Genomic DNA, 14653 nt, shown 5'->3' with positions numbered 1-14653 from the left:
GCTTCAAGACTGGCACAGAAAAATAATTTCAGAGGTTTTGTCGTACAGCTCTGAATTCCTAATAAAAGGCAGAAGATTGTCTGGCTCAGAGTCCTGTTGCCATCAGGGAGCTAAAGAAAGTGTCTAGGGAAGGACTAACACCTGAGGATGCAGTGACCCTTTACTGGCAGATCCTCTGTGCTTCCAGTGTTTGTGGACCACAAACTTTAGGAAGTTCTGCAAGAAGGCTGGAGTGGGACTTTTGACAGGGAGCTGGAGTGCCAGGCCAAGGGGGAATGGCTTCCCACTGCCAGAGAACAGGGTTAGATGGGATACTGGGAAGAAATTCTCTGTGCCAGGGAGGTGAGGCCCTGGCACAGGGTGCCCAGAGAAGCTGTGGTTGCCCCATCCCTGGAAGTCCCAAGGCCAGGCTGGATGAGGCTTGGAGCAGCCTGGGCTAGTGGAAGGTGTCCCTGCCCATGGCAGGGCGTGGAACGGGATGGGCTTTAAGGTCCCTTCCAACCCAAACCTTTCCATGATTCTGTGATTAAACTCACAGGCAGTATCTTCCAATTGCTTCTCACTAGGTATTTCTTCTCCTAGCAATCTGGGTCAATGCTTTCTCCAAGCCTGGAAACCAATAGATACGCCCTTGGGAAATAGTCAGTGTTTCAATACTGTACAGTAATTTCCCCTTTTAAGCTTATCAACAATTAAAACATTTCCTCTAGCACATCCTTCCGCATCAGTGAACTACAGACAAAATCCTATTTCCCATGCACAGCTAAGAACCAGGGTCCTCCCCAGACAATCCCATCTCCAATCCACCACAGGACAGATCTGCTTCCTGACCACCCTTCCATTCCTAATTTTTCATCCCCTCACTGACTCCCCAACTCAATCCTGAATTCCCCAAGCACTCTCTCTGTATAATTTATCTCAATCAGGCCAGCAAAACACACAAAAGTTTGCAGCTGAACCTGCCAGTGAGAAAAAGCCCCGATCTGTGCTGCAGGCAGGCAGGTGTGTTCTGCTGCCACAGGGGAGCCCAGTGCCAATCCTGATCCTGGCGATGCCAGGAGCTGCACCACATTCCAGCTGCAAGGGAAGGCACTGGGAAGGTACAGACACGTCAGGAATCACACAGGGCACTGCAGAGAACAGCAACGAGAGCCAGAGCCGTGCTTCACTGATGGGGCATGGGATCAGAGTCTCACCATGACAGCTGGAGTTTAACTCAGAATTGCTTCAATTCTGCCTTTCCCCCTTTTCCTTCAGACTTGCATACTCACACATGCCTGGCAACGTTCCTTATTTAAGCCTTCAGCAAGCCAAGTGCAAGAAATCAAGCTGGCACTATGCAGGGAGAGGAAAAAAGTGGGGGAACACTCCTCAGTGAGTTTAACTCCCTGGATTAGTGAGGATGCCCAGGAGCATCCCACATGGAGGGTGAGACTGCAGCAGCACTTAGATGGACCTTATACCAAAACAGTCCTGTGACTTAATTTGGATACTGTAAGGTTTTTCCAAAGCATGCTTTGGGTGTGGGTAGCTTAGAAAAATGGCATCAAGTGAAGCAGGTCACTATCAATACACAGCCTAAAGCAGCGACCTCAAATTTTCACTTTTTTAGTGTAGATCTCTTTCAAAGTCAGCAGCAGCATAAGATGCAGCAGCTGAGGCAGCAGGTTGCAGAGGAAAAGAGAAATAAGTTCTAGTTTCTCAGTTGCTTCAGATTTCAAGACTGCTCAGTACCCTACTAAACCTAAACCTCCTGGTGGGTGAGGGGAGGGAAAATGTCATTCTGCAAGATGCTGGGTTCCTCTGAAGGTGCTCAATTCTTCCTTTGCACTAAGTAGGGCAAATCCAAGATGGATTTAATGTCTTGTGTCCTAAATGGAATAATAAAAGGAGAAAACAGGTGGCTCTAGGAGGAAAACACAGATGCAATACAAACAGCTACAGGAAACGGGCAGCTCCTCAATCATTTTCTACACAAAATGACAAAACATAAAGAAAGGGGTGGAGAACCTTACAAAGAAATATCACAAAATGCAGAGGAGAAAAAGCAGCTTTTCCAAAAGGCTTCTGCTGGTTTAAGCAGAATATTGGTGATCAATGCTGACCAGTTTGAAAAGCTGGGCTGCAGCTTTGCTTTGGCAAAGCTCCCTAAACAAGTCCATATGCAGACAACGCACAGCACGGAAGGATCTGGTTTCTCCTTACTTGGACTTGACTAACCTACACCAACACACATGAAATCAGTTCAGTGCAATGCTCTGCCTGGATTTCAAGGCAAAACCACCACCCTTTTACCCAGGCAACCTCTAAATCTCATTATTAACTTCCCCATCTTTGTACCTTGGGCACAGACTTGAAAGAATAAATTAAAGTTGAAGGCAAACAAAAAGGTAAATTTAAGCAGCAGCACAGAGAAAGTCTGTCATTCTTTGCACTGTTTAACATAACAAAACATCTGAAGAAGCTCAGAAAGGAAGGGGAGAGGCCAACTTTCATTCCCAGATGCCAAGGATGCTGGGCAGCCCTTGTGTTCATGACAAAATTGAATCATGTCAGCCTAGCAGCCTAACAAAACACTTCTTTTCAAACACCCTTGTGCAAATGCGGTCTAGCTTCAACTCTTTTTCTTTTTTTCATTTTAAGCACAATATACAAAAGAAACTTGCCTCTGCCACCATGGGAAAATGGGATTTTATTTTTATCTATCCTGCAACACGCACCAGTACTAACATGTTCTTCTTAAACATGACAGCAGTGTTTAGGAGTCTTTTACCTGGGGTTACACTTCATTACTAAATCACTTCAAATCTCTGTAACATAATTTGGGCAGATTTTGTCTTAAATGGGGAGATCAAAAATGAGTGTGCAATGCAAGAGTTTGCTACTAGAATAGGGCTAGAAAACTGCAAAAAGCAGCACTTCATTAAAAGCAGTCTGGTAACAATAGCTGACATAATTATCTGTCCAGTAGCTCTCCAGCAGAGAAATGAGTGAAACTGGGGGTTGTTTTCTTAATGCTCTGATCTGTAATTTAAAAGAGTTTCTTCATCAGCAGCTGAGAAATCTCTGCAGTGTGACATCGAACCACCACAGCCCTCCCAGAGCAGAGCCACTCCTGATCCTGGCTCACAGCCACTGAAACCAATTAATAGGGAAGATTTACCCGGTTCAGTGAATTATGATCCTTAAATAAATATTTTATTTGTTCCATTATGTACTCCAGAGAATGAGGCCTCTGCTCCTGAGCAGCTCATCAGGGTTAGTCCTCTGGCCAGACCAGAAGTTTCCACTCCAGGATGAACACTCACATGAGAGAGTACAAACCTCAAGTTTCAACACCCCTCCAACATCACCCCCCTCTCAAGCCTGCTCATCCCATTCCATAAACACACTGGATTCTCCTCCCACTGGACAATTTACCTTGTTGAAGAAAGACAGCTTCTTTTTACTTCCATTTTCCTTTCATTTAAAGTGCACCCTAAGTCTGAAATACTGACTTTTAATGCTAAACTTTGCTTTTTTTGCAGCAGGTTCTGCAAATGTCCACTGGAAAATATGTCCACTGGAAAATACAGCCCAAACACAAGGAAATGTGACTGAATGATTAAAAATCAGCTCTTGACTACTGAAACTTCTTCTCTTTACAGGGTAGAAAGAACACGCTCCCAGAGCAAGCCTTATTAGTTTCAATGCACTTAATTCAACAATCAGCTTGCCCAGGGCTGAAACTACAGCTGGGAGTTCAAAGATACAAGAAAAATGCAAACTGATCCACATGGATCAATTTAGTTCAGAAAATAGCAAACTATTTGGGATGCAATACTAAGCATCTGAAAATACAGGCACATAAAAAACTTCTAACATGCTATTTGTACATATCCAGTACATACAACAACAAAGTGAACTTTGCTTTAATAAAACAAGTAACTGACCACAGCCTTCCTCTTGCATTTTTACTTAAGCTTTCCACAAAGCTACAGTCTGCCAGTTGAGTTGTTGGTCAGGATTTTGGGCTGAAATACTTGTTTTTAAACACCTTAAAGGTTGGGAGTCTGTGGAAAAGACGACTGATGAAAAATGAAACAGGGCAAAACCAAGTTAAACCTTCAGCAACGTGGAGATGATGAAGAAGCAGCTTTTCAGTCTCCTAACACAGGCACCAGGGAGTGTCAAAGGATGGTGATCAGTGTCAAGCCGAAAGACAAAGCAGCAGCATCAAGCCAGCAATCCTCACAGCTCTGCAAGCTCACCCAGCTCCACGAGCAGCCCCAGAGGGAACGTGGGCTGTGGTTATTTTGTTACCTGTGCAGAGTTAACTTCTCATGAGCTGGAGGGGGAATACAACGTGCAAGGCATTCCATTTGAGGAAATACTCAACATATCTTTAAGGCAATTAATGCACCCTTGAAAACCAACCAAGACTCCCCGGCAGGAAATCTTAGCAGGAAGCCTCCCAACATCCAGCAAACAGGAGAAAAACTCTTAGCTGAGAGCTCTCATTAAGTCCTTGTGAATCTTCACAGGCAGTTCACCCCCAATTCACCTCACTGATGCTGTTAAATACCATTTGCAAGTTCAACACCCGAGGCAAATGGGATTTTTTTCCACTGAAAGGCCTTTTGGAAAGTCAGAGGGAGGACTTCTTCACTTCCACAGGAAGAAGCTCCCCTAGGAGATGCCAGCTGCTGAAAAACAATCAATATTTAACTCGATCCATACTAAATAGAAGATATTTATAGTTTCTAGGACCCACCTGCTTACCCTTTGTCTCTGAACAACAACAATTACATTTCAACCATGTTCTTCTCTCCTTTACCTACAGAAAAAAAATCACTTTTGTGCTAAGTAGGATATAAAGACCCCTGCAGAAATAGTTAAATGACACTTCTTACTGGGGGGGAAAAAAAACCCAAACCAAAACCTTATATCTCACCTCAGAGCAAAATGCAAGTGAACTCTGCTCCTGAGAACACCTTTCTAAATGAAATTTGGCCATTTCAAGGAAAAAAAGAGAAACTAGTAAACTCTCACCGAAACCAGCAGCCACGTTGCTTTAATGGGTAGGATGGTGCATATGAGTTACCTGAAGCACTGATTCCAAAGGAAAAATGCAGCAGACATGTACAAAATGGATACTTGAAGGCAGAGGAAAATTAGTGGCAACGACCTACACAGAGGGCAAGGGGAAATGGGACAAGTGGGAATAGGAATGGCAAAGGTACAGGGTTGGAAGCAACTGAAAGGAAACTCTATAATACAAAAGAATAAATCTAACTTTAGGGAAAAATATAGAATAACTTTATTTTTAAGTGTACTTATGAAATAAAAATTTAACTTAGCAGCTATGGCAAATCTCATCATTACTGTAATATGAAGTTTGATGCTCCTTTTGAATTAGAATGAAAGCTAACACTGAGAATAGAAAACCAAAAGGTTCACTCCTCATGAACTGCAGTTGCCAAGAGCACAGCCCTCAAAATAAAACAACCTCTGATCAAGTGCTCAGTAGTGCCCCAAAGCTTTGGAAGGGAGCTGCTGTCATCTTCCCAGCTAAAACACCAGCACCACCTCACAGAGGTATGCCAGATGTCATTTGGGCTCGTGAATAACGTGTGCTTGTGGTGTTTCAGTGTCACCTACCCACAGAAGTTGTGCCATTTTATTTTTATTTCATTTAGTTATAGTAATGCACCCACATGTTGATTTAGCCATCCCTGTAGGCAAGACCCTGTCACCTCCAGAACAGTGTGTCCCTTGCCAGTGCCATGGCTATTCCAGTAATGAGCACCCAACAGAGTACAAATAAATTTAACATTAATTAGGAAGAACTGACACACCCCCTCCCTCAGTGCTTCAGGCCTCTCAGCCTTGAAGCCCACACTCCTGGTTCTGTGTCCAACAGGACTGCTGAAGGGATAATGGACTGTCCACATCTTTTGAGATGCTTTGAACACTTTCATCAGAGTGACACAGATTGTTTAACACAAAAGCAAGCTCTAAACAAACTAAGCCAGGTCTGTTCACTCCTGTGGCCATCTCTAAACCCACAGAGCTTAGTATTTTTTTTTTTAATTAGGAATTACTCGGCAAGGCCATCAACTAATTTCATAAAGGCCAAAACAGACTGGAGAGGATAACCATCATTAGTTTATCAGCCTGCTCTAGCTTTCCAAGCCTCCCAAGCAGCAGCTCCCATGCCTGTGTTCCTGCTCTGCTCTTTCCCAAGCAGCGTGCTGAAATCAATATGCTGGTTAATTTAATTACAGCTATTCAACACCCAGTAAGTGGCAGGGAAATTCTAAAGCATCGCATTAGTTTCATGCTGTTGCTTCTGCTCCCAGCTCTCCGGAGCAGTCAGTGCAAATATGTGAGTTACCCGCTTGAAAGAAGGACAAAGGCAGCGATGGAAAAGGAATAATGCGTTTGAAGCCTCTGCCATCGAGCCCTTTGTGCCATCACAAGGCGTTTGCAGAGTGTGTTAGCATTCATCCCGACATGGGAGCTGCTGGTGCTGCTGCCATTCCGGGGGAAAAAGGGAAAAGAACTCAATTCATCAGGCACAACTCATTAAATGCACTTCAGCCTGTAAGCACCTCCTGCTCTCGCTGCTGAGAGCTCGAGTATGATTCAATCCTGCACACTAAAGTACAGAGGAGTAACTCTGACTAAACACTGCAGGGAAAGTAGGAGCCTCCATGATATTCCAGTCTGGACAGTTTCAGGTAGGAATTAGTCATCAAGCCATTTCACTAGAGCTCAGCACACACAACCGTGAATAAACACATTTGGAATTTGTCTCATTAATTCAGCTTTTCCAGTATCCAAACACAACTCTGAATAGCAGAAGGGGAGGAGAAAAACACGCGGCTTCATCCTTTAAAATACCCAGAGTGTACGGTACAGCTGCCTCCACAGCACCCACTCTCAGGAAAACACCACCCTGGGATTTTTCGTGCCTGTGAACACGATCCCTATCTCTTGTATTTCCCTCTGCGCAGGTGGTGTTTAGGGACAGTTTCGGTCCCTGCCTTCCTCCCAGTACCCTGAGCCCTTCTTGCTGGCTTTTTGCATGCACGCAGGGAGCTGTGCCTCCATTTCCTCTCTCTTGTTCCCATTCTGTCAGTGCATTGGAGGGAGAAAGAGAGCATGTAGTCCAAGAGGCCAAACAATCAACAGGGATAAATAGGACGCTGCCAAACAGAATGCAGGTGTAAAGCCACAGCAATGAGGAATGCAGCTTTGGGATTTTTTCCCCGCACCACCATCAGGACAACCTTCAGTCTCAGAGGTCAGGTTTCTTCCAAGTCCCTGACACACAAAATGTTACAAGAGCCACAAACATTTATCACTAGACAGACCTTGGCCTCTGGGGAGCTGAAATGGCTGTTTCCTCCCAGGCCAGAGCACAGACAGAGCTGCAGAAGGCAGCCCAGCCGCGCTCTGCCCGTACAGTCCTGCCTGAACAACTGTTTGCAGAAGGAAAGAGCCTTCTCCAGGCAGGATTCGGACAGAACCCCCAGCAGTTTAAATCCCAACACATCAGCTGATGTGGTAAAGCAGGATTCAGATATCAACCACCCACCTCAGCAATGCTGAGCAGATCAATACACACAAGGACCGAAGTTTATTTCACAGACTCCCCCTTAGTGGCATCACAGAATATGGTTTCAAAGCAATCCTAATCCAGGCCAGAGGCTGCCTTCTCTAGGAGGAAGGCCTTCTGCTGGCTATTTCAAGCTTCTAGAAGTTTATTCTTCTGCAGGTTTGCAAGCATTACCAATACTGCAGTGGATTATATGATTTTGCACATATCCAAAGAAATGGCGGTCCACTGTTATTTGAACTTTGCAAGCTAAAGGGGAAGTAACAGAATGGAAAGGGCCAGAGGAACCCCAACTGCAGCTTGTTCTCATAAGCCTCAATATGGATGTGAAGCATGGCACTTGGTCAATCACACAGACAGCCAGGTGCTGTCCAACACAGGCTGAGTGGGATTTTACCAAGGCCCTGAAGCCTTTCAAGAATCACAAAGAATACATGCTTTCAGCTCCCTTTCATAATAACCAGGCAACGAAGGAACAAGAGGATTTCCAGTCACTATAGACTCAGTGCAAGTACCATAAAGCACTTTTGATGTGAACTCTTGTGGCCAACTCCTAAAAACAGTGGCATCAACAAAGCTGTTTCACAGTATAAAATGAAGACAATTAAGATCATCTGCTGCAATAAGATGATGTTTAGACTCCATTTCTAACATACAAAATTGCATTTGGCCTGTAATTTCCCAGGGCTCTGCTCAGCCCTGGTGAAGCCACACCTGGAGCATTGGGCTCCCCATAAGAAGAGCCATGGAGCTACAGGAGAGGATTCAGTGAAGGACCACAAAGAGGATTAAAGGGACTTGCAACACCTCTACCATGAGAAGACACTGAGAAAGCTGGAGCTGTTCAGCCTGGAGAAGAGCTGGCTTAGGGGGATCTCATCAAAGACGTGTGCAGAGAGGATGGAAGCAGATTCTTCCCACCAGTGCTCAGTGACAAGATCCAAGGAAAGGGGCACAAACTGAAACACAGGAGGGTCTGCCCGAACATCAAGAAAAACTCACACAGTGAGGGTGACTGAGCACTGGCACAGGCTGCCCACAGAGGTGGTGAAGTCGCCATCCTCTGAGAGGTTTGAAAGCTCCTGAATGTGGTGCTGAAGAACCAGCTCTGGGTGGCCCAGCTTGAGCAGGAGGTGGGACCAGATGACCTCCGGAGGTCGCTGCCAACCTCTACCACTCTGTGAGTCAGCAGCACAATTTAAAAACCAAACAAACAATCCTCTGCTGTAATAGATTTTGCATCAATGTTGCATCTTCCAGCCAGACAACTCATTTTAGTAAACTGCACACTGGCTTTTAATGAAATCCTAGAACACATAAGTACAAGTCACATAAGTGAAATTAATTTAACTCTGTAATTAAGTGAGTGCTAATATAAAACTAACAACAGACAGCATTCAGTGATTACTCAGAAGAAACCAGGCCAGAGAACACTAAATTTGGAAACTCAATGTAAACACTGTAGGACTTCTGACTTTAAAATTCCCCTGCAATTCTAATTTAGCCCCCCATAGACATGCACTATGATAGCCCCTAGCTGTGGTGGTATTTCCCCCCCATGGGACTCAAGTCTCAGTTAACATTCAGACCAGACCTCTAAAAAGACCCAGAGCCATGTGATAGGAGGGCTATCCACAAGACCAATTTTACAGCTGAAAGGCATGTAGTCTCCAAAAAAAACCCTGCAGGGACAGAAAGGATTGTCCTCGCTGCTTAAGCACCTTGTTGCTGCCATGAATGCTGCAAAAGAACAGCCTGCAATGCCAGGAGAACTGCTTAAGCCAAGTTTTCACAGGCAGCTATTGAGTCTGGTCCTCAGAATCAGAGGGTAGATCCTGAAGTCTCCTTGTGAGGCTGAGCTCAGAACTGCTGGGAACTCAATCAAGGTCTAAGAGATACACCAGGAATGCACCAAGTGCCAAATAACACTGTGTATTGAAACAGACTAGATCCAATCCTTAATTATTAGTGACCTATCTAATAATAATGAATATTTTCTACCTTATTCTCTAAACCTTAAATTGCTACCGGCAAAACAGGGATATACCAGCCTTCACATCCCAGGATCCTGTAAAAAGCAGAACAATGGAGCATTTCAACATGAGGCGAACGGCACATTTTGATTTCACTGGAAAACTGGAATGAAAGTCACTAAATCAAGTAGAGACCTCCTGCTGAGTAACTCATCACTAACTTCACACCACCTGTGTGTTCAGCACCACTGGAAAAAGGGCTAGGATCAGGTGGTGTTATCACACCTGCACAGCCACTGCGTAAGACTAATAAAACTTTCTTCAGGCCTAAGCACAGGCCCAAAAAAGATTCTCCATATGAACCAGCTCCAAAAAGCTACGGATGATGGTGCCAAGAGAGTTCACAGACACCCCTAAAATGGTTGTGGTGCTCTGGATGTCTCTCCCCAAAAAGCAGCACTTCCCTTCCTCCTCCCCAGCTCTCCCTCACCCTCTACCTCATCACTGCTCTCACCCTGACACCTCTGGCTCCTGCTGCCATCGCTGGAGTCATCTCAGCCAAGTCCCCTGAACTAACTCCCTCCTACCTCCATCCCCTCTATCTCCGAATCCTGCCTGGTGCAAGCGGAATCTGACATATTCAATTATGTCAAAACCACAGATTATTTTTCCCAAAGGCTTGTAGTCTGGATGGCTGGGAATATTTTCCATGGGAATGGCAAGAGATATTTCTGACAGAGACACCATCTGCCTGCCATATAGCAAGTCCTGCTTTTAGACCCTGAGAACTCTGCAGCGTTTCGAAATAGAAATCCACCTCACACAACAAGATGAGCCAGTTTCCTCTAGTTTTCTTCTACATAAAGTCCTGAAGACTTCAAAACAATTCCTCCTAAGGCAGACACATGGTCAGAATCCCACAGCCCGACAGTGGAAATCTGCCGCGAGCATACAGGAAAAGCAGCGGGCAGCTTTCACTATAAATCACCGTATCTGTCCTTCCTCCATGCCACAAAGAACAGCAGCCACAAATGATCTGCAAGAAGTTTCTCTTACAAGAGCCACAACCTGATTAAAACACAGCCCATGGTTCTGCAAGACACCGAACGCCGGGTTTGGGGAAAGCAGCAGCATCAGACACTCCACTGAACCGTACCAGCCTGGCTGCTGGAGAGACAGCACGGGGTACGGCCCCACAGAGCTTCCACCAGACCCTGGGGATGCTCCAGCTCTGCATCGCTGTCTGTGACTGATTCAGCAGCCACATGCGTGCTTACATTTATTCCTAATCAAATTTGTTACCTAAAGATGTATAGGGGTGAGATTTAGAAGCATGAAAACAGCACAGGCTGTAGTAATTGTAGTAACTCCATGTAACATTGGGGTTTATGAGCAGTTCAGAAAGTCTGAGAGTTTCTGTTCAGCCACAGCAAGACAGTAGCAGAGACCAGAGTTTGTTTAGAGACAAAAGGGGAAAGAATCCAGTTTCTATCAGCAGCTTCACTGAACTTAACACTTCACGAGCAACCTCATTTTCCTATCCCCCGTGACTGACTATCCCAGCATCCACTGAACCACAGCTTTCCTCAGAGAAGTTCCAGAAGCTGAACCCCCCTCGCTGCTCTTTGCAAGTTCACACATCAGTACACGGCTTTAAACCATGAACTTGATTGTATGTAAACCCCAATCAGACACTACAAAATGGAACATATGAAACAGCTGGGCTTGTTTTCAGAATCACGGAGACCTGGAACAAAACTGTCTATCCCTCTGGATTTTCTTCTGCCAGGGGAATACATGAAGTTATTGGTAAATTGGACCGTGCCTAAATGCCTCCTCAGACTACACCTTACCTACAACAGAGAGCATGTGTAGAGGATACCTCTAAAATTAAATCTGCTCATGCCAACAACACAATTTAGATCCTGGAGGTTTAGTTTGCAACAGATTTCCAGTGACCTGAAGCCCACTAACTGAAGGAAGCCCCAGTTTACCTCCACATTAGATTCCAATTTATCCAAGTCTCTGGGGTCACAGAGGCAGAACAGATCATTCATGTCAGATATTTAAAGTGATATAAACCAGCTACAGACAGCTGAGTACTAAGTGCCTTCAGCCATGTAGTAATAGACACCCATAAGGGAGGCTACAGGAAGGAATTTCACTTAAAAAATAGTAACAGCACATCTTGCCTCCTCAGTTGCTACTTCATGATGAATAATTATGCCAGTGGGCCACAGAAGCCTGAACAAATCCAACTAGCAGAGATTTCAGGCACTAGACTGGGCAGAGTGCAAACCTTGCCACTCAGTACTCCCCAAGATTAACTACTTATTTAGAATCTCAGCTCACCAGCAAGCCGGACATTTTCACCCTCTATCTGTACCGGAAAATCTGGCAGCAAGCACGTGCCACGTACAAATGACAACAGCAGAACACTGATCACCAGGGTAAACCATGAGGGAAAAATGTTTACAGTGTCCTTCAGTTCCCAGATCCCCTGACTTGGGTCAGCTGTGTGCTCACAGAGTGCAAATTAACTGGAGATATTTTTATTTTGTCCATTTGACGCAAATAAAGTCTTGCACTGCCAGTTTTCCAGCTTGCAGAGATACAGGGCACTTGGGAAAAACAAATCACCGGGGACACCAACAGATTTGTTTTGAGACTCCAGCCACCAACTCTAAACAAGAGGCTATGCAAGCCAAAGCCTACAGAAAACAAATCTTTGTTTAAGTCAGACTCTCCAAGCACAGAGCTCCTATGAAAGCCTTCCACAGCAGGCCAGATGGGGGACTTCAGGAACTGCCTCCAAGTCCTTGCGCAGCAATTGTCAGCCTGCCTAGAAATTAAGATTCCTTTCACACACACACCCAATTATTGCCAGGTCTCCTCTCTGCCCTCTGCATGTTGCTCGCCTGGCTAATTAAATCATGGGCCTGAGCTCACCTCTTCCAGGGCTTACCCTGCTCCCACAGGACACCACCCCTGGTCCCTCCAACCTGGGGAGTCCCCCACCATAAGGGTGAAGCCCTGTGCCCTTTTCCTCCCCCAACCACACACACACAAGGCAGCACACAGACCCCTTTGACTCGTCCATTCTAACCGTGACTACAGTCCTACAAAACCCACAGATCCCTGATATCCCCCATCCCACCCCAGTACCATAGCTCTCCATCCCCTCCTGAGCTCCAGGAGGGGATTCATCCCCACTCACGACCCTTTCCATCTTCCTCTGCACCCCCAAATCTGCGTCCCTCGCAGGAGTCCCACAGACATCCCCAGTCCCCTGGACCCCACAGCAAACCCCTGGTCCTGCTGACATCCACCATCCCCACTCCAGTGCCTCAGCCCCCCACGCTCCTGAGCCCAGGTCCTTCATCCCAACTCACAGCCACTCCCACAGAACCCACACAGATCTCTGGATTCACCCATTACCATTCCAGTCCCACAGACCCCCACCCTCTCATGAGCTGGAGATCCTTCATCCCCACTCACAGCCCTCTCCATCCTCTCCTGCATCCCCAGATCTGCTTCCCTCCCAACATTCCTACAGACACCCCCAAGCACCTCCTGGACCCCACAGCCACCTCTAGTCCCGCTGACGCCCACCATTCCCAGCCCAGTCCCACAGCCCCCCGTCCTTTTCCAGCCCCCCAAACCTCCACCCCGGCCCGCAGAAGTCCCCTCAGCCCCTCCTGAGCGGCCGAACTCCCCCCACCCCAGCCCCACCACCTCAGCCCCGCACTGCCCGCGGGCCCCGTGTCGCCCCCGGCCGCACTCACCGATCAGCTGCCGCACCTCCTCCTCGCTCAGGTAGATGCTGAGGCTGGGCCCGGGGCCGCTGGGGGGCCAGTCCGGGGCGTGCGGCCCGAGGCCGGGCTGCCCCTGGGCGCCGGCGGGCAGCATTAGCAGCAGCAGCGGCAGCAGCAGCGGCGGCGGCAAGAGGCGGAGGAGATGGCGGCGCGGGCCCCGCACCCGCCGGCCCCGCCGCGGCCCCGCGCCCGCCTCCCCCGCCGCCTCACGGGGCCGGCCCCGCCGCCCCCCGCCGGGCTCCCGGCGCCGCGGCACCATCGCTCCGCGGGGACGGAGGGACGGACGCAGGGCCGGGGGGAAGCGGGCGGGACCCCCCGCCCCGCCGGACCCTCGCACGGCGCGGCCGCCGCCAGGCCCCGCCCCGCGCACGCGCCGCTCCCGCCGCCGCGGGCGCCCCCTCAGCGCGGACGGGGGGGGGCGGGATCCCCCTCACGGCTCTTCCCGCCTCTTCCCGCATCCCGCCCGGCGCCGGGAGGAAGAGGAGGAGGGCGAACATCGCCGGTCCCTGCGTGGTGCCGGTCACAGAATCACAAAATTGCTGAGGTCGGAGAAAACCTCGAAGGCCGTCAGGTCCAACCTGTAACCGATGCCCACCTTGTCACCCAGCCCAGAGCACTGAGTGCCACGTCCAGGCCTTCCTTGGACACCTACAGGGATGGGGACTCCAAACCTCTCTGGGCAGCCCCCTCCATGCCTGGCCACCCTTTCCATGATGTCCAATATGAACCTCCCCTGGCCCAGACTGAGGCCGTTCCCTCTCCTCCTGTCCCTGTTCCCTGGGAGCAGAGCCCGACCCCCCCCCCCGGCTGCCCCCTCCTGTCAGGGACTTGTGCAGAGCCACAAGGTCCCCCCTGAGCCTCCTTTGCTCCAGGCTGAGCCCCTTTCCCAGCTCCCTCAGCCACTCCTGGGGCTCCAGCCCCTTCCCCAGCTCTGTTCCCTTCTCTGGACACGCTCCAGGCTCTCAATGTCGTTCTTGTTGTGGGGGCCCAGAACTGGACACAGCACTCGAGGTGCTTCACAGTGCCCAGTCACTGCCCTGGTCCTGCTGGACCCATTGGACTCTTGCCCACAGGGGCACACCTGGGCTCATGTCCAGCCACTGTTGACCAGCATCTCCAGAGCCTTTTCCAGGTCCCTTATGGCCTCTGACCCCATCCTGGAGGTCACCCAGGTCATGCTCACCTTGAGACCCTGCACATCCCCCATGTTCCCCCTTAGCTGTCATTGCCTCCATCCCAAAACTCTCCCAGCCTGCCCCAGC

At 48.4% G+C, this 14653-nt stretch overlaps 1 protein-coding gene across 2 annotated transcripts in view; it reads right to left on the bottom strand.

The window, feature by feature from the left end:
• Positions 1-13745, bottom strand: part of RYK (receptor like tyrosine kinase) — a 54527-nt gene extending 40782 nt beyond the window's left edge. Inside the window, exon 1 of one of the 2 annotated variants that reach the window (XM_069024575.1) lies at positions 13362-13745. In XM_069024575.1, the coding sequence (XP_068880676.1) occupies positions 13362-13650 (289 nt within the window). In that variant the 5' untranslated portion in view covers positions 13651-13745. The remainder of the gene's footprint in view (positions 1-13361) is intronic. The other variant, XM_069024576.1, reaches the window with a different exon arrangement.
• Positions 13746-14653: the final 908 nt, after the last annotated feature.

The sequence above is a fragment of the Aphelocoma coerulescens genome, chromosome 9, assembly GCF_041296385.1.
Source record: "Aphelocoma coerulescens isolate FSJ_1873_10779 chromosome 9, UR_Acoe_1.0, whole genome shotgun sequence".
NCBI lineage: Eukaryota > Metazoa > Chordata > Aves > Passeriformes > Corvidae > Aphelocoma > Aphelocoma coerulescens.
The sequence above is the reverse complement of the archived record's forward strand: the minus strand, read 5'-3'. Positions and strand labels throughout refer to the sequence as shown.